The sequence below is a fragment of the Calonectris borealis genome, chromosome 1, assembly GCF_964195595.1.
Source record: "Calonectris borealis chromosome 1, bCalBor7.hap1.2, whole genome shotgun sequence".
In the NCBI taxonomy this organism is placed as follows: Eukaryota; Metazoa; Chordata; class Aves; order Procellariiformes; family Procellariidae; genus Calonectris; species Calonectris borealis.
The window spans coordinates 141,005,363-141,028,539 of record NC_134312.1 but is presented as its reverse complement, the minus strand read 5'-3'; the positions used below and the strand labels follow the sequence as shown (position 1 = coordinate 141,028,539).

Genomic DNA, 23,177 nt, shown 5'->3' with positions numbered 1-23,177 from the left:
AAGCTAGTCTCTGTGCAGGTAAAACCCTGAGAAGACATCTCAACATAATCATAGTATAGATTAGGACTTTTCTAGAAAACAAAAATACACTTACAACTAAACAAAGGGCTGCTTTTGGCCTACACTAAAAGATGAAAAAATAACTACCAAATATGCCTATTAAGACCTGTGAATAAAAATCCAAAAGGAGAAAATAAAAAGCTAAGAGTTGATGTAGATAAGTACCTTATTTGCAGAGGAAGCATAAGATAGATATACTAAAGGGAGCATAGCTAAGAAATAGTGAAGATGCTGTGCTATTTAGGAAAAAAGAAAAGTAGGAAAGGTCATAAGGAAATGTCTGTATCCCATCACAACTTTTTTTAACTATTTATCCTTTGGTATCTGTACTGTTATTTCTGGAAAAATGTAGGTTTTCTTTACGAGCTTAGATCTACTTTGCCACGGCCCAGTCTCACCAGAGAGGATGAATGGTGCTCTCTGTGTACTCTTTGGTCTGATAGGAATTTGGGCCAGGCCTTCCCAGTAACCGTAAAAATCACTGACTTTTTTGGTGGTTGCTGCTGCTTCCTCCTTCAGTAACCTTGTCTAGCAAGTCAGTCCTGCTCAGTGAGGTCCAAACTAGAGAAATGTATTGTCATGACCATTTGCTAACTGTTAGCAGTTCCCCACTTCACTAGAGCTTTGGATTGCTCTCAAAGGTACTTCACTTCCTCCATTGTCAAGCCCAAGTATTTAACTTGGGCACACTGACTGACTTGGCTGCTATCAGATATTCCTTTAATGGGTGTCCTGACAGCGGACTGGGCAAGATCCAACCTGCTGTCTGCTGAACTTAAGAAAACAAATACAGTGCTTATATTTTATCTAACAGAGCATACAATTCCCCCCTAAAATCATAAGGGCTATGCTCAATAGAAGTTTTCCTTTCAGGGGAGAATTGAGAGGTCTACCAGCTTCCTTAAACTAATTTCCTCCAAGCTGCAGCACTGACAGTCCTCTTCAGAGAATAAAGGAACTCTTTATTTTTCTTTACTCATTTCTGTGGCCAGCGACTTTACCTATGGAGTGTAACTTTTCAGCAAAAAGGTAGTTTGCCCTTAGCTCTCTTACCCGAGAGCTTATCTATGCTACCCTATTGTGCAGTAGGGAGTACTGAAGTGTAATGCAAATTAACAGAGTATACAGGTAATTTTTCAGGAAATATCAATCAAATATGAAAGTAATTTTCAAAGCAATTATCAGGCAAATAGGTTAGTGCTTTTTCATTGTTCATGAAAAATGCACAAGACTGTATGTACTTTCTGGGCTATAGGCAGGCCAACATATTTTTGGAAAACAATACATAAGGCTCTTAAAATTATTTCTTCTTAAATTTCAGGAACTATTGTAGGCTATATATGAGTGGCATCAAGGCTGCAGGAGTATGTCACTCTCTGTGTTACTAAAAAAAAGTGTTAATAAATGCTGGTCTCAAAATTTCCACAAGGAACATAGCAAATCACAGGTACAATCTATCTGTGATTTCCAAATGACCAAATTCATATTACTGATAAGAAAACAGAAAACTTTGTTAATTCACTTGACCAATGTGTCACATGGGGGTGGGAAGAGCCACCCTTGTTTTATGCTGATGAACATACAGGGTGCTAGCCCTTGCTATTTTATTCTGTTTCAGCTGAAGTTCACATTACCTTCGGATACAACTAGGATAAAATTGCCAATTACACATTCGTATGTGTCCTGGTTCCAGCTGGGACAGGGTTAACTTTCTTCCCAGTAGCCTGGGGGGTGTGCTGTGTTTTGGGTTCGGTGTGAAAGGAGCGTTGATGGCCCATTGATGCTTTGGCTGTTGCTGGGTGATGCTTGCACCGGGAGGGGGGAGCACAGCCGGGGTGGTGGACCCAGCTGGCCAATGGGGTATTCTATACCATGTGACATCATGCTCAGTATAAAAACCAGGTGTGTGGGGGGGCTCGCCCCCCGTTCGTGACACGCGGTCGGCGGTCGGTGAGCGGTTCTGTTGTGCATTGCCTGCTTTGTGTATTCTGTTATTGTTGTTGTTCTCACTGTTATTATTACTGTTCTACTTAGTTTTATTTCAATTATTAAACTGTTTTTATCTCAACCCGGGAGCTTTCCTACTTGTGCCCTCCCAATTCTCTCCCCCATCCCACCGGGGGGGCGGGTGATCGAGCGGCTGCGTGGCGTTTATTTTTGCTGGCTGGGGTTAAACCACGACAGTCCTTTTTGGCGCCCAACGTGGGGCACGAAGGGTTGAGATAACGACAGATTATTTAGAACATATTAAGGAATTTATATCTGGTAACATATTCGTTTGTTCTGCACCATGCTCTTGTTTTTACTGTACCTGTTAAAAATTGGAGTTGGGTTTTGTAGTCTGTTGTGCTCTGCCGTGATTAATGATGTTTTGCCTGGGAGATTTGTTACTAAAACGCTGGCATTGGCGGTTATTTGGTATTTGGGATTCATAATGAAGCCGTTTCTGCATTTTGGGTACCACCTCATGGAGACCATTAGCAATTATACCTTTTCCTCCGAGAGATTTTTTATGGAGGAAATAGAGAATGGCACCCTCACTACCTTCATCTCCTTTGTTAAAATAACTTGCCAGTACCTTGAACATCCCTGGGTAGTTAAGATACATCTCTTGGTACTCCTTGGGAATATTGTTGCGGTTTTATCCAAGGTTAGTAAGCAATTTAAGAATGTCATCCAGAGATCTGCCCCAAGGTTGGATAGTTATGAGTGGCAGGGCGAGTGGGATAGCATGGGCAAATGCCTAGGGCGATGGGCACCCCCAGTGTTCTGGAACTTTACCCCTGAACAAGTGAAGAACCCTGAAAAATTAGTAGAATATTTGGAAGAAGTATGCTGTCACCCTGGACATTCTAGGGAAACGCAAATCACTACAATGTGCTGGGGCCTGGCCCATGCCTACCGAGCCCTGTTTAACACCACTCAGAACCCCCAAGGGGAAGGAAACGTCTCTGCAGCTGATGACAAAGCAACAGGCCCTGCGGCTACCCCACCCCCCACGGCAAGCACAGCGGCTCCCTCACCCCCCAGGACAGGCACGGCAGCTACTCCGCCCCCTGCGATAGAGAACCAACCCATGCCGGTATCAGTCGCCCCTATACAAAAAAGAAAATGCACAAGAAAATCAGCTCGTCTAGTAAGGGATGAAGATGAACCAGGGCCATCACGAGAACAAGAGGAGGAGGAGGCAGAACCCGTAAATGAGATGGTGACCACCCGATCCCTATCTCTGGGTGAGCTGCGAGATATGCGAAAAGACTTCAGCCGTCGTCCAGGGGAGCACATTGTCACCTGGCTGCTCCGATGCTGGGATAACGGGGCCAGTAGCCTGGAATTAGAGGCTAAGGAAGCCAAGCAGCTGGGATCCCTTTCTAGGGAAGGGGGCATTGACAAAGTAATTGGAAAAGGGGCACAAGTCCTCAGCCTCTGGAGGCGACTCCTGTCAGGTGTGAAGGAAAGGTATCCCTTCAAGGAAGATGTTATATGCCACCCAGGCAAGTGGACCACCATGGAGAGAGGTATCCAGTACCTGAGAGAATTAGCCGTGCTGGAAGTGATTTATGATGACCTGAACAACGAGCAGTTATCCAAAGACGCAGATGAGGTCAAATGCACCCGACCCATGTGGCGGAAGTTTGTACGGAGCGCACCAGCGTCACATGCAAACTCATTGGCAGTAATGACCTGGAGAGATGGAGAGGAACAAACAGTGGATGAACTGGCTGGCCAGCTCCGGCAATATGAAGAAAATCTCTCTTCCTCCCTACGAGCCTGTGTCTCTGCTGTGGAGAAACTGTCTCAGGAGGTCCAGCAACTCAAAGAGGATATGTCCTGCTCCCCACCTGCACGGGCCAGCGTCTCAGCCATTAGGAGCAAGCGTCCCTCTGCTCAAGAGAGGAGACATCGTGGGTACACACCCCGGGGCACCCTGTGGTTTTACCTGCGTGACCACGGAGAGGACATGAGGAAGTGGGATGGAAAACCTACCTCAGTCCTACAGGCACGGGTACATGAGTTGCAAGGGAAAACAACCACAAAAGGGGGTTCTTCCAGGAAAACCGCTGCTCCAGTCTCCAGTGAGTTCCCCAGACAGAGTAGAAGGGCTGATTCCACTTCCGACCTTAACAAAGGGACTTCTGACTCATACTTACAAGAAGTAGATAGCGAATATGATGACCAGGACTAGAGGGGCCCTGCCTCCAGCCAGGTGGAGGAAAGGGACAACCGGGTTTACTGGACTGTGTGGATTCGATGGCCTGGCACATCAGAGCCACAAGAATATAAGGCTCTCGTAGACACCGGTGCGCAGTGTACCCTGATGCCATCAGGCTATAAAGGGGCAGAACCCATTTGTATTTCTGGAGTGACAGGGGGATCCCAAGAGTTAACTGTGTTGGAGGCGGAAGTGAGCCTAACCGGGAATGAGTGGCAGAAGCACCCCATTGTGACTGGCCCAGAAGCTCCGTGCATCCTTGGCATAGACTACGTCAGGAGAGGGTATTTCAAGGACCCAAAAGGGTACTGGTGGGCTTTTGGTATAGCTGCCCTAGAGACGGAGGAAATTAAACAGCTGTCCACCTTGCCCGGTCTCTCACAGGATCCTTCTGTTGTGGGGTTGTTAAAGGTCCAAGAACAACAGGTGCCGATCGCTACCACAACAGTGCACCGGCGGCAATACCGCACCAACCGAGACTCCTTGATCCCCATCCATGTGCTGATTCGTCGACTGGAGAGCCAAGGAGTGATCAGCAAGACTCGCTCACCCTTTAACAGTCCCATATGGCCAGTGCGAAAGTCCAATGGAGAGTGGAGACTGACAGTAGACTACCGTGGCCTGAACGAAGTCACGCCACCACTGAGTGCTGCCGTGCCGGACATGCTGGAACTTCAATACGAACTGGAGTCAAAGGCAGCCAAGTGGTACGCCACCATTGATATCGCTAATGCATTCTTTTCCATCCCTTTGGCGGCAGAGTGCAGGCCACAGTTTGCTTTCACTTGGAGGGGCGTCCAGTACACCTGGAACCGACTGCCCCAGCGGTGGAAACACAGCCCTACCATTTGTCATGGACTGATCCACACCGCACTGGAACAGGGTGAGGCTCCAGAACACCTGCAATACATTGACGACATCATCGTGTGGGGCAACACAGCAGAGGAAGTTTTCAAGAAAGGGGAGAGAATAGTCCAAATCCTTCTGAAGGGCGGCTTTGCAATAAAACGAAGTAAGGTCAAGGGACCTGCACAGGAGATCCAGTTTTTAGGAATAAAATGGCAAGATGGACGTCGTCAGATCCCAACAGATGTGATCAATAAAATAACAGCCATGTCTCCACCAACTAACAAAAAGGAAACGCAAGCTTTCTTAGGCGTTGTGGGCTTTTGGAGAATGCATATTCCAAATCACAGTCAGATCGTAAGCCCTCTCTATCACGTGACCAGGAAGAAGAACGACTTCAGATGGGGCCCTGAGCAACGACAAGCATTTGAGCAAATTAAACAGGAGATAGTTCAGGCAGTAGCCCTTGGGCCAGTCCGGGCAGGACAAGATGTGAAGAATGTGCTCTACACCGCAGCCGGGGAGAATGGCCCTACCTGGAGCCTCTGGCAGAAAGCACCAGGGGAGACTCGAGGTCGACCCTTAGGGTTCTGGAGTCGGGGATACAGAGGATCCGAGGCCCGCTACACTCCAACTGAGAAGGAGATATTGGCAGCATATGAAGGGGTTCAAGCTGCTTCGGAAGTGGTTGGTACTGAAGCGCAGCTCCTCCTGGCACCCCGACTGCCGGTGCTGGGCTGGATGTTCAAAGGGAGCGTCCCCTCTACACATCATGCAACTGATGCTACGTGGAGTAAGTGGGTCACGCTGATCACACAACGGGCCCGAATAGGAAACCCCAGTCGCCCAGGAATCTTGGAGGTGATCACAAACTGGCCAGAAGGCAAAGATTTTGGAATATCCCCAGAGGAGGAGGTGATGCGTGCTGAAGAGGCCCCACCATATAACAAACTACCAGAAAACGAGAAGCAATATGCCCTGTTCACGGATGGGTCCTGTCGCCTTGTGGGAAAACATCGGAGATGGAAAGCTGCGGTGTGGAGTCCCATACGCCAAGTTGCAGAAACTGCTGAAGGAGAAGGTGAATCGAGTCAGTTTGCAGAGGTGAAAGCCATCCAGCTGGCCTTGGGCATTGCCGAACGAGAAAAATGGCCAGTGCTTTATCTCTATACTGACTCATGGATGGTGGCAAATGCCCTGTGGGGGTGGTTGCAGCAGTGGAAGCAGAACAACTGGCAGCGCAGAGGTAAACCCATCTGGGCTGCCGCATTGTGGCAAGATATTGCTGCCCAGGTAGAGAACCTGGCTGTAAAAGTACGTCACGTAGACGCTCACGTACCCAAGAGTCGGGCCAGTGAAGAGCACCAAAACAACCAGCAGGTGGATCAGGCTGCCAAGATCGAAGTAGCTCAGGTAGACCTGGACTGGCAACATAAAGGTGAATTATTTATAGCTCGGTGGGCCCATGACACTTCAGGCCACCAAGGGAGAGATGCAACATATAGATGGGCTCGTGATCGAGGGGTGGACTTAACCATGGACACTATTGCACAGGTTATCCACGAATGTGAAACATGCACTGCAATCAAGCAAGCCAAGAGAGTAAAGCCTCTTTGGTATGGAGGACGATGGTTGAAGTATAAATATGGGGAGGCTTGGCAGATTGATTATATCACACTCCCACAAACCCGGCACGGCAAACGTTATGTGCTCACCATGGTGGAAGTAACCACAGGATGGCTGGAAACATATCCTGTGCCCCATGCCACCGCCCGGAACACCATCCTGGGCCTTGAAAAACAAGTCCTATGGCGACATGGCACCCCAGAAAGAATTGAGTCAGACAACGGGACTCACTTCCGAAACGCCCTCATAGACACCTGGGCCAAAGAGCACGGCATTGAGTGGGTCTATCACATCCCCTACCATGCACCAGCCTCCGGAAAAATTGAACGATACAACGGGCTGTTAAAGACAACACTGAGGGCAATGGGTGGTGGGACATTCAAGCATTGGGACACACATTTAGCAAAGGCCACCTGGTTAGTGAACACTAGGGGATCTGTCACTCGAGCTGGCCCTGCCCAATCCAAACCCTTACGTGCTGTAGAGGGGGATAAAGTCCCTGTTGTGCATATGAGAAATATGCTGGGGAAGACGGTCTGGGTTGCTCCTGCCTCTGGCAAGGGAAAACCCATCCATGGGATTGCTTTTGCTCAGGGACCTGGGTGCACTTGGTGGGTGATGCGAAAGGATGGGGAAGTCCGGTGTGTACCTCAGGGGGATTTAATTTTGGGTGAAAATAGCCAATGAACTGAATTGTACGATGTTAGTTATTACATAGTACTGTATGTCATCACTTTTATGGTTACCATATGCCATATTAACAGTATTACAGTAAGAATCACCCAGATTAATGTAGGATGAACGCCGATGAAACTGAGCAAGGTGCAACAATGATAGAACCAGACGAGCGCCCAGAACTGGCCTCCGCATGCAAGAGCCCGACACCACACACCATCTCTCCTGCCCTGCAAGACTGTTACGACAGGTGGAACCCGAAGTCATGGACTACATGAACTCAACGGACGTTTTAGAGGGATGGCCCATGGACTAAGGGAATGATATCTCTGTGTGCGTATATATCAAAAGGCAGGGAAAAGGAGCGGTGACTAATTGGAATGTATGGGAAAATGTGAGACCTGGGCATGATGTAGATGGTATAGAATAAGGGGTGGATATTGTCCTGGTTCCAGCTGGGACAGGGTTAACTTTCTTCCCAGTAGCCTGGGGGGTGTGCTGTGTTTTGGGTTCGGTGTGAAAGGAGCGTTGATGGCCCATTGATGCTTTGGCTGTTGCTGGGTGATGCTTGCACCGGGAGGGGGGAGCACAGCCGGGGTGGTGGACCCAGCTGGCCAATGGGGTATTCTATACCATGTGACATCATGCTCAGTATAAAAACCAGGTGTGTGGGGGGGCTCGCCCCCCGTTCGTGACACGCGGTCGGCGGTCGGTGAGCGGTTCTGTTGTGCATTGCTTGCTTTGTGTATTCTGTTATTGTTGTTGTTCTCACTGTTATTATTACTGTTCTACTTAGTTTTATTTCAATTATTAAACTGTTTTTATCTCAACCCGGGAGCTTTCCTACTTGTGCCCTCCCAATTCTCTCCCCCATCCCACCAGGGGGGTGGTGATCGAGCGGCTGCGTGGCATTTATTTTTGCTGGCTGGGGTTAAACCACGACAGTATGTCAACTTGATTACTAGAGGTGACACGTTCAAATTCTCAGATTGTGAACCATTGCCATTACAATACATCAGATAAACTGTGGCTCTTCATGATATGTGTACCTTAAACTCACAATAAACATAGGACAAAATGCATTAGCTTAAGTATCCTTCATTAATGCTTTTTATATCTAGGTTAAAAGTCAGGGCATTTACAATAGACTAAGAATGTGCACATAGTCAACTCATGTAGCTATCTCTCATACTGCAATAGCCCAATTGTGTCTGAACTCTTTTCACTCGTTCTTAGTTGTGGGGAAGATAGAGCAATGCGCCTGCCAGTAGAGAGGGAACACATCCCCCATAGAACCATTTAGACTTTGAAATCAAATCAAGCTTACAGACAAGGTTACAGCTAACTGATCAGAGAAAGCAAGCTAGGGGGTACACAACCAAATGCTGTACTAAGCAAATGGGAACCAGGGAAAGGTGTGATGTTTCTAGTAATAATCACCTCTTGGGTTATGTAAAAAACAACGTTTTCTAGTTCTACACAAACTAAGTGTGCTGCACATGAAAAGAATACAATGTGTTAGAAAAATTAAGCTCTGAAAAAAAAAGTAATTGGTTTCTCCCTGTAAGGGTTGTTTAACAGCCTCAAGAAAGTGAAAATAGTCAGCACGGGTTAGGGTCTTTGTTCTACACAGTCTTAGCTGACTGAAAAGGGCATTAAATCAGTTCCATGCATATAGAATGTATCTGGTGGTCCCGAAGTGCTGGACCCAGCATACAAGTACGTATCCCATTAGGTCCAGTCTTAGGAGGGTGTTTATAGGTCATGCGAAGCATTCATTTCAGAATGATCTACAAGGGTTATGCGAACTAGGTCATAGCCAGCTGGCAGATCTGCTAGAGCAAACACTTTATATTTCTCAGGAGTGATTTCTTTATTAGTTGAGAGATAATGAAGAAAATTAAAGGACTCACAGAAACATTCCAAGCCATTATGTTGCATCTGCAAATAGCATACTTTCTTCCAAAATCCATTTCTGACTTCATGATTTTGGTAAGCTTTATGAGAGAAACTTATTAACTATGCATCACATATTAGTAACAGCTTATTTTCATCCATCAGTAGTTTATGTGATCCCTTCTGAGTTTAACTACATTACAGTGGCAGCTTATATGCCTTATCCAACCACAAAGTTTTTCCCATCTTTCAGTATTTGAATGCCTTAGGATCCTCTTCTGGCATAAGTCTTATTTCCTATATGTCTTTTATCTTTTCGAAAAATTCTATCTGCCTCTCATTTCTGACTCTACTTTGTGAAGATTGAGAGTAAAGAATGAAATGTAAACTTTGATAGCAAGGCTTCACTCTTCTATCAGTAAATGAGTCAGATCATCTTTTAGATGCCCTAGTTTTAAAAATCTTTACTGAATTCTTTAAAATGGCTCTCAAATCTATTGCCCTTTGGACCTTCCAGAGTTTTGCTTAGAGGTTACAATACAATGCAATGATATGCAAAGTGCTGCCAGTAAATGGGGCACAGATGGGAACAAGATAGAGCCTAGAAAAAACTATGCATGCGAATAAAAGTAAGAATAAGTAGTCTTTTCGGTTGTAAGTATATAGGAAGTAACTTGAGCCCTTTATCACTCAGAGGCATTTCCTTCTTGCAGTTGTTTCTAACCCTAATCAGAGAAAATTGAGATGATCCTCCTTTTTCTAAATGGACAACCAAGACACAAAAGCAGCAGATAGCCTATCTCATATCTCTCAGAAATGCCCTCAGACCACCTCGGTCCCAATGCACCTACGCAATACAATTCTTTTGGTAGATTAAAAAAAAAAAAGGAACAAAAACCCAGGCAATTTTGCTTCACATCTCTGTATTAAACAAGAAATCTGTAATAAATCTGTACAAGAAATGGAGAAATTGGAAGGTAAATTAGTAAGTGTTTGTGGTTCAACTAACGTTTACAAAAGAAATAGAAAAGTCACTAAATAGGAAAAAAAAAAAAGGTTACTTCTGGTAAAATAACACATTCACCAAGTACCTCATGAAGAAAAACACACTTTAAACTAGCTCCACTTATAACGCAGAAATAACTGTTTTATTATCTGGTTTTAGGAACTAATGGTGACTATCTTATCATTTTTGTTGAGGCAAAGCAGGAAAAAGACCACAAGTGAAAAAAAATGATATAGACAAGCAAATCCAAAAGCTATTTACTTGGATTTTGAAAGAAGTCAGTTAATAATCCCAACACTAAGCCATCCTGATTTACTGTATTAGATATGCAAAACAAGCATGGTAAAATAAATAGCATACATTTAGAAGTTTGATACAATATTAAGAAATAACACATCCAGAAGCAGCACTCACAAATGACATAAACTATTAATTTCATAATATTTTTAAAACCTGATACATGCTGGTACCTTCTAAACTTATCATTACTTACTAACTTCTTAAATTATTTAAGAGTAATAGAAAATTATCTGAAGTATTACAGGCCACATTTTCAAAGGTGCTAAAAGCTGAAAATGACTGGTTGAACTAAAGCAAGATAGGTGTTAAACAATGAAGATCTTTCACTGGCTTCCTAGATGCTCAGGCATTTTTATAGGCCACTGTATGCATTTAGAGAACAGACAGTTTCAATATCTGAACAGTATTCCCCTCTTGAGTCTTGCAATATCCCAAATACTTTCTGGGCATATTTATACAATAGGGTGTGGGATGAGAATTTCATGATGACCACCAAAATGCAAGCAAGAGCTGTTCAGCTAAAAATGAAAAATAAAAACAACAACAAACAACAACAACTAAATTAAAGAAAACCCTAATGTACCACCATAGGGTACATTAGGATCCTCATGTACTATCTTATAGCCCAAATGCAGCTTGCCAGGCATAGCTGAGTAGCCCATTGAAAGAACCCAGTACACAAGAACTAAGACATGAGAGAGAATCAGGCTTTCTCTCTTCACCTGATCCATTCACACCCACTGCATAGTTAATTTTCTGGTTCACCTATTTGACAGCTCTCTTCCTTCCAAAAACTATTTAAGAGCCGTCGCTTATGTTTCCTCACCTTTTGCTGCTTCTTGTGTGCAGCTTTGGTAAAAAAAAGATAATTAAGAATATCTGGATAACACCTTTTGTGGAAATGGAAACTGAGGTTACATCTATTTTATGGTATTCACTTTTAAAGTGAGCAAAGGTATTCACTTATAACATGAGCAAATAGATGGTGGCAAAAGTCAGTAACAACAAGTGGTTGCAAGGAATAATAAAACTGAACAAAAAGAAAAGAATTATGGCTTGAACATCCCTCAGCGGTTTATTGTGAAAATGGCTACAGTTAAGAATAAAATTTTACCTATTAAATCCATCTACTACGGGAATAACACTGCAGATAATATAGATAATCCCTTGATAACAAAAAAAAAAGAATAAACCATGCAGCATGATTTTTTAGAAACTTTTCCCATTTTTTAAGCTCATGTTACTGCATTTATTTTTATTCAGTTCTTTTTTCAATCTGTTTTCATTAAAATATTCCCACTGAGAGATTGTCATACTAAGCTGCTCTCTTCTGTACAATGTTTCTGTCATTTTCTTTGACTTAAATGCGCTTTGAGGTAATTATTAGTGACAAAGTATAGCAATTATTCCATATGGATGGTTTTACGCATCATCACAGTAAACATCTGATTTGATCCAACTCCCAAGAACACACCCTTGTCATCAATTGCAGCTCAGCCTATTGCACCTATTCCTTGAAGGCAGCACAAGATGTATTGTTTAGGTAGAGGGAGTTCTGATGATAAAAGCGTCTCAAATCAGCAAGACCATAAATGTATCAGTCCTTTTGAATCAAATACATTATGCCTGGAAGCAAGATATTTTGGAGGGGAAGCCCTCCAAAATTTGTGTAATTTGGAACTTTGGTTGACTTAATATAGCTTAGTCAAACTGTTAATTCCAACGTGATGATAGCAAAATCTTTAAACACTCTGTACTGTCAGTGAGGATGATACTTCAGCACGCTTAACATTTTTGTCTCAGTGAAATAAGAGAATGCAAAACACATTTGGCATTTTGCATGATTCAGCTGTATAACTATAATACAGAAAACGAAGAGTCAATGGCATCATTGAAAAAAAAATCTGCCTCTGTCTAAGTTGAGGTTATAAATTAGAAGAAAAAAATTATTGCTTTTTGCGTAGAAATGTTTCTACTAACTTACCGTAACTGAACTGATAAAATTCTCTACTTTGGTTGCAATTCTGCCATCGAATGCCTTATAAGAATTTCAAAGCAAGTGTTACTATTTGCTATTCAATTACAAACTGGTGCATTCTCAGCATGCTTCTGATCTAAACCTTTATTATTTTATAATAATAAATTAGTTTCGTGTAAGTTTGTCAGTGTGAGTGCACATTTTCCTTGGATAGGTTTTATTCCATACATAAATTTCTCAGTCCACAAAAATAAAACCAACACTTGCAATGTTATTGATTTTCAGCTTGGGAAAGGTGGACAGGATCCCTTCCTATCTGTTTAAAGGGCATAAACCAGCACCTGTTTGCATGTTTTACTACTGTATTCACCAGCATCATTTGCGGCGCTCTCAATGTCGAGAGATAGAAAAAATTAATTTGCTGGTAACTTGTGCTCCCTCTGCTGGTTGAATAAAGCATGAATAGCGAGCAAAAGCATAATCATTGCGGCAGTATTACAAATGCAGAATTGTTATTTGAAATTTCCTAACCACACTAAAAATACCACATAAAATATAATTTGATTCAAATTTATTTGCAGGAGGATGAAATGTATATATTTGGATTGGGTTTTCATTTGCCCTACTACATATTTACTAAATCAGACAATGTAGCCATGATTTCCAGCTATGATGGTTTGTAAACATTACCAGTGATTAATCAGATAGTCATTTGAGTCACACAAAGTAATTTCTCTCCATTAGACTAAATATGTCACACCCTGTCAATTAAAAATCCATTTAACACCAACCCAGCAATAATAAGCATTTTGGAACGAGGCACCAGAAATTCTATTTGTGACTAAAATTCCCTATATATAGTGTAGGAATTTGGCCTACCATTGCAAATAAATTTATTCTTCACTATAAGTTTGCCTACAGCAAGAACTGTAAAAGACAAATTTTCTTTTTATTATAACATTTCTGTAATGGATTTTTAACACATCAGCACCAGATAGCTGTAAGCATTAGTTCATTTTCATGGTTTTATAACAATTATTTCTTATTCTTTGTCTCTTTGGGTACCAGGAGCAATGTCCACATTAAAAAAGCCCTAAGGCCTAAGAATATAAATTCATCCATATTCCCTCAGATGATGATAATATCACAAACACAAATGAAATATGCTATTTTTAACATTCTTTTTTTTCTTTTTTTTTTTTTGTCTATTTGGATAACAACTAATACATTCAACTAATACTATCTCAGAATGTGAGCATATGTAATTGATTATATGCCATTCTGAGAATTTTAACTTTATCTAGAATCATAAGCAAGAAACACTGACTTAAGATTTGAATGCTGGAGATGTTCTTTCACTTTAAAAAGGATGACAAATCAAAGTACTGTGCAAAAAGCTATTATGTTCAGGAGAAATTTTTGTTGTCATTTCAGCTGTCAACAATTTTTGTCAGGAACTCAGGAGCAAATGATGAGCATTTGCTTTATTTTGATTTTGTGTTAATTTCTTTTGAAAATACCTAAACATTTCTAGAACAGAATTGCATACTTGCTTGGTTCACACAGTACCTATGACTATCACATTAATGTGGGGACAACTCCTTTAAGTATTTCCACAGATGCAGACCAATTTATGAGCCTTGTGAGTTAGTTGAGCTCTTCAGCAAATGTCAGTTTTGTCTGAAGCTGCAATTAACGTGCTAAGTAAGGGAAACTGAATGAAATTTGAACCAAAAGATACAAATAACTTTCAAAACTTTCTGACCTATGCAAAAAATACATGAAGGAAGATCAAGGAGATCACAAAGCCTTAATAGGAAATCAAAGCTAATACAAATGATATAGCCATGATACTGCTAAGATCTGAACATATTCCACACTATTCACTTCCCAGAAGTCTGCTGAGGACCCACTGCACTGCCCCAGGACAGAGGCACTGCCTCAGTGTTAATATGTGTCATGTTGATTTGTATTTTTTCAGAAAGCAAGAAGACACATAGTGAAAAGCAGCAGCGTACAAAGACATGTTCTGCAGGAATGTAGAGGAAAACTACACTAAAAAAAAAAACAAAACAAAACCCAAACAAAACCCCGCACCAAAAAAAACCAAGAAATACCCTGAAGAGACAAGTGGGAGTCAATGGGCAGAATGAAGTAAAATCGCCTGTCTGATCTGTCTCATGACCCACATGACTAAAGACTGTTTCTTTTGCACCATGGAGCCAAATGGCACAGCCTCTACATCTCTAAAGGCACTGTTCTTTGACTAAAAGGGTGATAACATTAATTTGTCTTTGCAAAAGAAGCATTAATTCATCGTGTTTTAAAGAACATTCCCCCCATTCTAGCAGGTTTTTCAACATGAGGCAATGATGAGACTCTAGAAAACTGTGCCAAAAATCCTGTTCATATTAGATAATGTCATATTGAATTCTGAGCCTTCTCACTAGGATTCACTGCACGTTAATTCCTGAACAGGCCATGTGGATGGAATCCTGTAAAGTGCCTGTGGAATGGGCAACTCCTGCAGGGAAGGGCAGCATTTTGAAATCAGCAACTAAATCTGAATTTAGCTCTAAGGATTTAAGAACTTTATTTCACCCTGATTAGAGTCCTGTTCTTTGGTGTCAGAAGGTATTTCTGACTGTTAAAAGCAAGAATGTAAAATAAGGGCCTGGATTACCCACAGCTTTATCTTGGTAGGCAGAGGGTAGTCAGACATACTCCGCCTTCTTTCTCACAGATGCTGCAATATTTTTGAACTAGGAGGAGGGGATATATTGGACCCTGACATTGAAAGAATTGGCTTGAGGCACTCTGACACAATGGGGAGTTTATCTTTCACAATGGAGAGCGATTTTGTTTCCATCGCTAAAAAGTTTATGTTTATGTTCAACTGGGATTATATGCAGTAATGCCAATGTTGTCATTTTGTATTATAATTGTTATTTATTATTAATCTCTTTCACTTTGGAAAGCAATACAAGCATTTTACAAAAGGATATGTCTTATTGTGTATAATATTTGTACAGTATAAGCTGAAATGAATTTAAAAAACAAGAGAATTTTAATAATGAATTTGTATTTTTCCAAAGAAGATGAAGAATTGACTGAAAGGGTGGAGGTTAAAAATAAACCAGTCATTGAAAAAAACTGTGATAATTTGAAACTGAGAACAGACTTGCTATATTCTGTTTTGTCTCAGAAAAACATTATTTGTAATATGAAACTGCTCAAACATTATAATCTGTTAAAAAACCCACTCCTAAATATGTTTTAAAACAGATCTAAAATATTTTTAAAAAAATAACTAATTTTAGTTAATTTGCTTTTAAAAATACTTCAGAAAACAGAAGTAAAACTCCACATTCCTATACCAATTACAGAAATTATAACTGACTTTAAAAACCACATAATAAAGATTTTGAGGAAGAATCAAAACTATAAACATGTAAACAAGAGATATTGGATTCTTAATTTCTTAAAGCTATATATATAAATCCCAAATTTGATTTCTTAAGTAGCTACTTAAATTTACAAAAACAGTGAAGAAATAATAGAACAATTGCAATTTTGAGATTACCTGATAAATGTCAGATATGCATATACTGAAACTTGAAATTACATAAAGTTTAGGAGAATCTACTCTATCAAAATTCAGGTTTATTTGGAAAATAAAAGTTACTATTACTATTATCACCTACTAATAATTCAACAAAAATAATGTTGTACAATATTGTACCTATCTTGTACAGTATTTTACTATTTTTATGTACGGACCCTTATTCCTCGTATTAATGAAGAAGCCATTGAATAGCTTACTTTTCTTTATTCCATGCCATCAAATAATTGTAAAGATGGGACTTATCTTGCTACTATCTTTTTGTCCCCTCCCCCCCTCAAAAAAAAAAAAAAAGGGGAAAAAAATCAATTTTTTATTAATTAAGTCTTATCAGTATAATTTTGATAAAAAGACTTTTTCCAAGTTAAACAGACACTGCAATTCAACACCAATGAAACCGAGAGAGCTGCAAACACTCAGTTATATACTAAGCAGACATATGGCTAATATGAAAAAGTGGTCCAGTATGCAAGCTATAGAAATCACCTAACGTACATCTTCTTTATCAACTTTGTTCAAGTTTTTCATTTCTTTATTTCTTAGTCGAATAGACACAGAGCCTAAAGATGCAGGCACCTTTCCTTCACATCACTGCTCAGAGAAGGATCACTGTTGATCTCTTTGCTGTTGCCCAAGACTTTTTTCTTCCTGGTAGCCCACAGTTAAATATACCACTAATCCTGGGCAATATTCTCAGTTTCCCTAATTTAATGAAAAAATCATGACCTACCCATTCAGCCTTAATAAGTATCATGGCTTACCACCTTCTGTTGTCACTTCAGCTGTATTTATTGTGATGTAAATGAGACAAGAGCTCACGGAGCATTTTTAGTGAGCAAATCTCTGAAGATGCTAAATACTTCATTAGTTAATCCCTAACAGATATATAGTGGTTGAGTAGCTACCCACTTGTGTAAAATGTACCCTCTATCCATACACCAAACTAAGTAATGTATATACGCTTACTGCTGATCATGCAAAGACAACAAAAAGGTTTTTTTAAATTTTATTTTCTGTTTTGATCTGAACAGAGCAGGTTTTAAACAAATAAAAAAGGATTTGTTCTTGTTGGTGTTTCTTGGTGTTTTTTTTTTTTTTATCTTGCCTTGCTATTAATACAGTTTTGAAGTTTATCATGAAAGAAATCTAAATTAAGGGTCTTTTCTGTTTGTTTTTTGTTATTTTTTTTTACCCAGTTATGATAGGAGTTAGCAATCTCCTTCAGCATCCACAGATTCAAATGATAAAGGCCAGGGATTAAGCACAGCCGATTAACAGTCTGTGTCCTCTTCAATCTAGCATTTCCACTGTAGATAAACCCATATTCAGACTGAAGTTATAATAAACAGACTGTCCTCAATATCATTTCCCTAGATGACCTCCTCAAAACTGACATTCAAGTATTCTTGTGGAAAATTACAGTTTATAGTAACTGGAAAAGCAGACAAGACAACATATACCCACACAAATGATTCTGAAGATCAAGCAAAATGTTTAGAAAGCAATTTGGATAAAATGATAATTTTACTATAAATATTTTATTTGTTTCAGTTCTGAGTAATTTCTAATGATTATAGGTTTAACAAGTAAAATAAAAGCAGTTTGCTAAATTTTGTTTTTATTGCTTGTACTGTGTATCTTTACAATAACTGTATTATTATTTATACTTATTATGACCAAAAAAAATTTCAATCGATTATAGTGGTTGCAATTCTTTCCCTTCCAACAGCAAAGGAAAACAAACACTGAAATTCTCCAATTACTCTAGATTCTCTGAACTGTAAGTGTTACTTTGAGGAAAGTGTCAGTACAAACCATTTGTCCAGTGAAAATAGCAAAAGAATAAAAATCCACATGGACAGAATTGCAGAAATATTCTGTTAGGTATGTGTTTTGATTTCTATCATAAACAATATTTTCACCTAAGATGAAAAAAAAACTTCCTAAAAACAAAGATACTTTTTGCTTTGTAGGAACTTTTTAACATGGAAAGTTCTGACAGGAGTCTGCTGCTATTTGACATTTGAAATCCAGAATCTTATGGGTCAAAAGAAAGGCTATGATCAATACAGATATAAACTGTGTAATAGGGTATTTTAATTTCTTTACCTAGATGCTCCAACTATATTAAGGAACTGTAGAATTTTTTGTCATTTAATGTCAGTGTACTTCTTTAGACAGAAGCAGCAACATTTCAAACTATTTTATTATAAATAACTAATCTTATCTACCCAGTTAAAGGGACTGTATTCTACTCTTATTTCCATTAGTTTATACTGGCAGAATTCCAATGAAGCAATTCTGAAATCAGATGAATACATGTGTGCATTTATTCTTCAATTCGTTATTCAAAGTACCTGATCAAAATTTGGTTCCCTTTGACCAAACCACACAAGTGATAAGAAACAGGTCATGTTATAAAGTGTAAAAAAAACCCCAACAAAACAAAACAAAACACCAAATTTGAGCTGTATTTTGATTAGTTATTCACTAGTATTGGTTTAAGGTAAGCACTGCATGTGAACACAGTTAATTCATTAGAGTTGTTCATCAATTCTTTTCATCAATTCTAAACATCAAATTTGAAGTTTTTTTTAAAAAAAAGATAGCATAAAATGATTCAGATTAAGTTTCATAGTCAGAACATTAACCAAGTTTGGATGATGCCATCCACCTTTTCTTCCAGACACAAAACAGTTTCAAAGCTCTTTTAAATAAATCTGTACTTGAGAAAGAATTGAAAACTGGAATTTAATTAAAAGTCTCTCACTTGGATATGTTGCTTCAAAAACTAATTTCATGGTCTGTCTTCATAACAACGTGACTTATTTTTGCCAACTAAGGCTTATAGAATGAAGCATAATGTGTTTAATCAGATTGTATAGACTACAATTTAAGGCTATTTATGTTTAGTATGATTTGGAGACACACTAACTTAGGAGATGTGATCTGTAGGTCAGTTCTCCTTAATCACCTTTATGAGCAGAAGGTTGCATATTTTACTCACCAAAAAAGCCACACTGAGTTATATTTAACTAGTGATAAGATATACAGCATACAATTAAAACATCATATATTCCATTTATTCATTTTTAAGTTTCTCATTCCCCATTGAAATCTGTTAAAAATTATTGGCATATTGTACAGGAACAATCTTGCCTTCAGCTCATCACTAACATCAAACCTTGTCTCTCATTATTCAGCGATGCATGGATTGAATTTTTGAAGGGGATATATAAAAGAAAATGGATTCCCTTTACATGCTATTTAGCATAAAAAAATATCTAAAACCAGGAGAAAGAGTAAGACGTACTTTTTGCGGAATTAAGTGGACAAAAAGGTCTACAACAGGTAAAATTAAATTTATCAGTCCTTTCTATTTTTATTCTAACAGCAAATGCCATTAGCTATTACATGCAAGATGAGGAATTTTATAGGTTGTTAGTCATTCAGCACACAGTATTTTATTGTTATCCATTTGATATCAAGTATTCTTTTCCTAGATATTTGTATATATTTTTCTACATCTAATTTCCTGTCTTCCTTAATTAATGGATGAAACTTCTTATTACTAGATTGGAGGAATATATGAATTTATTAACACTGGGCTTTAAAATAAGACTGAGTTAGCAGAGCTGATATTCCTTCAGTGAGAACAAATAAAATCTTAACCTGAAATGCTTTCTTTGGGCAAACTTACCCTAGTGATTAATTAAAAGCTGCAGGATAAAATCCAGAACATAAACAAATTTGGGAAAGAATGATCTTTGTTATTATCCAGGGAGTGAGATGCAGTGCAATGAGACTGGAAGAGGGAAAGAACTAAGCGGAAAGATCTGTTCTTTCGTCTACATGCATGCACACACACACACATACACATGCACACACAGAGCCCCATACATACAACTTTTCTTTCAGAGCACTTTTCATTTAAGCAGCTTGGTAGTATTTATGTTTGCAGAGCTCCCAGTATTCCCAAACCTTACCCCTTTATTTTTAGCTTTCAGGTTTTTGCTTCAGCTGATGAGAACAGGAAAAGAAGGTGGTATGTTTATTGCTGGCAAACAGCTTGGAAATTCTGAGTAAAGAAGCCAAGCAAGGCAGAAGGACATAATAATCAAAGTACAAAATTTGCATATTTAGAGTATGGTTACTGAGAAATAACAATGCCTTGGTTATGCAAATCAAACCTCAGCTATCGTGAAGGGATTTGCATATCTGGGAGAAATCTGTCATGTTATGCATCGGTAACTACATTCTAAGTGGCTGAAAGAACTGGCTTTTAGCAGAATATTCAATATAATTGCCACTAGAATTTTTTATTTCCTTGTGATATAGAATAAACTTTACTCATTTGGGGCCTCATAAAAACATGTCTTCTTGTCTGTAGGAAGCAATACCATTCAGAACCACAAAAGATACATTCAGCATGCCATAAAGCTAGAGTTTTTAAGATTGAGATCATGAAAACATTCAAAGAGCTGCGTGTTACCAATTGTGTTCATCCTTTTTGTCTATAGAAGGTGGTTTAAAGCAGCCCTCTTGAGAGAGGATTGCAGAAAACAGATGAAAGTTTCAGGCCACCTCTTCAGCTTTGAATAATAAATTCATGTTTACGTAATTTTAAGTTTAGTGAATGAAGAAAAACAAGTTGGGCTGAAAAGTTTCATAGGTAAAAATCCTGAAAAAACCCTGCAGACTGAATTACTATAACAACTTTCTATTATCTATTTAAATCAAGCAGAGTTAACAGTAGGCTCAGAGGTATTATAATAAAACTAAAGAAAAAAATAATTAGAGAAATTCTCCTTTAAAATTGAGTATGTGGCAGTATTTGCATGGGAAAATAAATATATTACTTCTGGTTAATGTCTATTTCCCCTTTCCTCTCTTGTGAATGATGCTCAGCTGTAGTTCAGATGTAAACTTAAGGCTAGTTTATGCACCCTGGCCACTGCCTGCAAGTGAAATTGCAGTTTGGTGTTAGACTGAAACATGAGAGAGAATTCATGCAAGCATGTTCAATCTACAAAGTATTACTTATAATGCATGTTCAGAGGCATGATCCATTTGCACAGATAAAACATGAAGGAAACTAAGCAAGATGCTTTAAAGACCTGGCTACTGCTCATGTGCAGAACTGGTGAATATACTGCAGTGTGGTCCTTAAGAGTTACTTACCATCCTCTGTGGGCACATAGATATTCAAATACAGGCAGTCTTCATTTTGATCTTGAACATATGTCACCACAGTATCCAGATTGGCTGTAAACCAGACTGGTAGCATGTCATTGAGCAGTGACCTCTCATCCAGGTACTGGGGGCAGACAGCGGCAAACTGTGTGGCGTTGCGGACACCCGTCCAAGACGATGGTGGCTCCGGGGGCTGAAATCGCCTTTCCCCGGTTGGAGGAGAGGCATAAGGAACACCCAGGTACTGCTCCACTGGACCAAGGATCTCATTGGGCAAAGGTGTTCTTAAACCACGTATTTTGCCATAATTTGTGGTTACGACTGGGTATTGTGCTTGGCCATCGATGAGCGTAAATCTTATAGCCAGTGCAGTTATCCACAGGAGGAAGTTAGAATTCAACATGACACACACTGGGGTGAAGATCAAAGGCAGCCATAGGAGTCCCATTGGTTTCGACATTATTTAAATCAACATCAGCAGGGCTCTTTTTTCCACAGCCAGCAGAAAATTAGTCAGTCAAGCAAAATGAAAACTAATAAAATAAAATAGTAGTCAAAAGGAGTTGAAGTGAGGGAAAACGTAACCTTGTTCAGGCAGCAAAAAACCAAAAGCTGATGTGTGGTAGGTGCCTCAGCTGACTGGCCGTAGACAAATCCCAACGTCAGAAGAAACAAGGGAGTGTTTGCCCCTAAGGCCCATCCCAGACTTCAGCGTTGGCTTAATCCTGGCAATGCACGGCACTTTCCAGCAAGTAGTGCAGGGAGAGATCCACAGTTATTCCACTTCCCCAGCAAAATGGCTCCTTCCAGTGAAGTTTAGCCCACTCAGTCAGCCTGTGGCCAAGAGAAAACAAGCAATTCAAATCAACAGACACATTCATATTGGCATAAATCTAAAAAAAAAAAAACCAAACAATTACATTCACACACTACTTCCCCACCAAGACCCACAGATGTTTTATGAACTTAAGGCACCATGGTTAGCTATGTGTTTCCAAAGATACGTAAGGTAAGAGAAATGAAAATTGAAGCCACAAACTTGTCAGAAGTTATACCGCAAACCAAACATTTCTGCTCCCATATATGTTTCCAAACCAAACCACAGCCCAAACATTGCTGCTTTCAGGAGGGGTATCACATTTAAGTGCTAGCTCCAGCATGTTTTCTGCCCTAAATAAAGAGTATCTCCCTTTTAAGCATATTTGCACTCCCACAACAAACATTCATTATATGTTTTGCTACATTGGATAATCTCTCTTTGTTTTGATATGACTTCTATATGTGAGTATTTTTCACAGGTATGCCTACTCTTTTGTATGACAACCTAATTTACCTCCATCTAATTCAGAAATTCCAATTAATGTAATAGCATTACATTAGTTTAAAGCAAGTGTGAGAACAGTTAGTCAAAATTAGATACAAACTTATGGGTTTTCATATCTGTTTTCTTTGTTCTATGTCTGACAAAAAGGAACAATAGAAACTGAAAAGAAAAAAAAAGCGTGATATAATCTCTCAAAAGTCAGATTTTGACCTGCATAGTGTAGGTCAGACCTAACTATGTAACGTTACCTTCTTGCATGTTCCTACTTTTAATTTTTAGACAGAAGGCAAGTCATACAACAATTCTGTTAATTGTTAATGAAATTAAAAGTCGTTCTTATATATATGCTAACCATTACAAGTAGTAAAAATAAACACACAACACTGGTTAATACTTACATTCTTCTCCCCGCAAAAAGAAATTGAGGAGTTCCTTTTT

At 39.6% G+C, this 23,177-nt stretch overlaps 1 protein-coding gene across 2 annotated transcripts in view; it reads right to left on the bottom strand.

The window, feature by feature from the left end:
* Nucleotides 1–22,577, bottom strand: part of NLGN4X (neuroligin 4 X-linked) — a 141,613-nt gene extending 119,036 nt beyond the window's left edge. For both annotated transcript variants that reach the window (XM_075133685.1, XM_075133693.1), the window contains exon 1: nt 21,404–22,577. In XM_075133685.1, the coding sequence (XP_074989786.1) occupies nt 21,404–21,875 (472 nt within the window). In that variant the 5' untranslated portion in view covers nt 21,876–22,577. The remainder of the gene's footprint in view (nt 1–21,403) is intronic.
* Between the last annotated feature and the right edge of the window lie 600 nt (nt 22,578–23,177).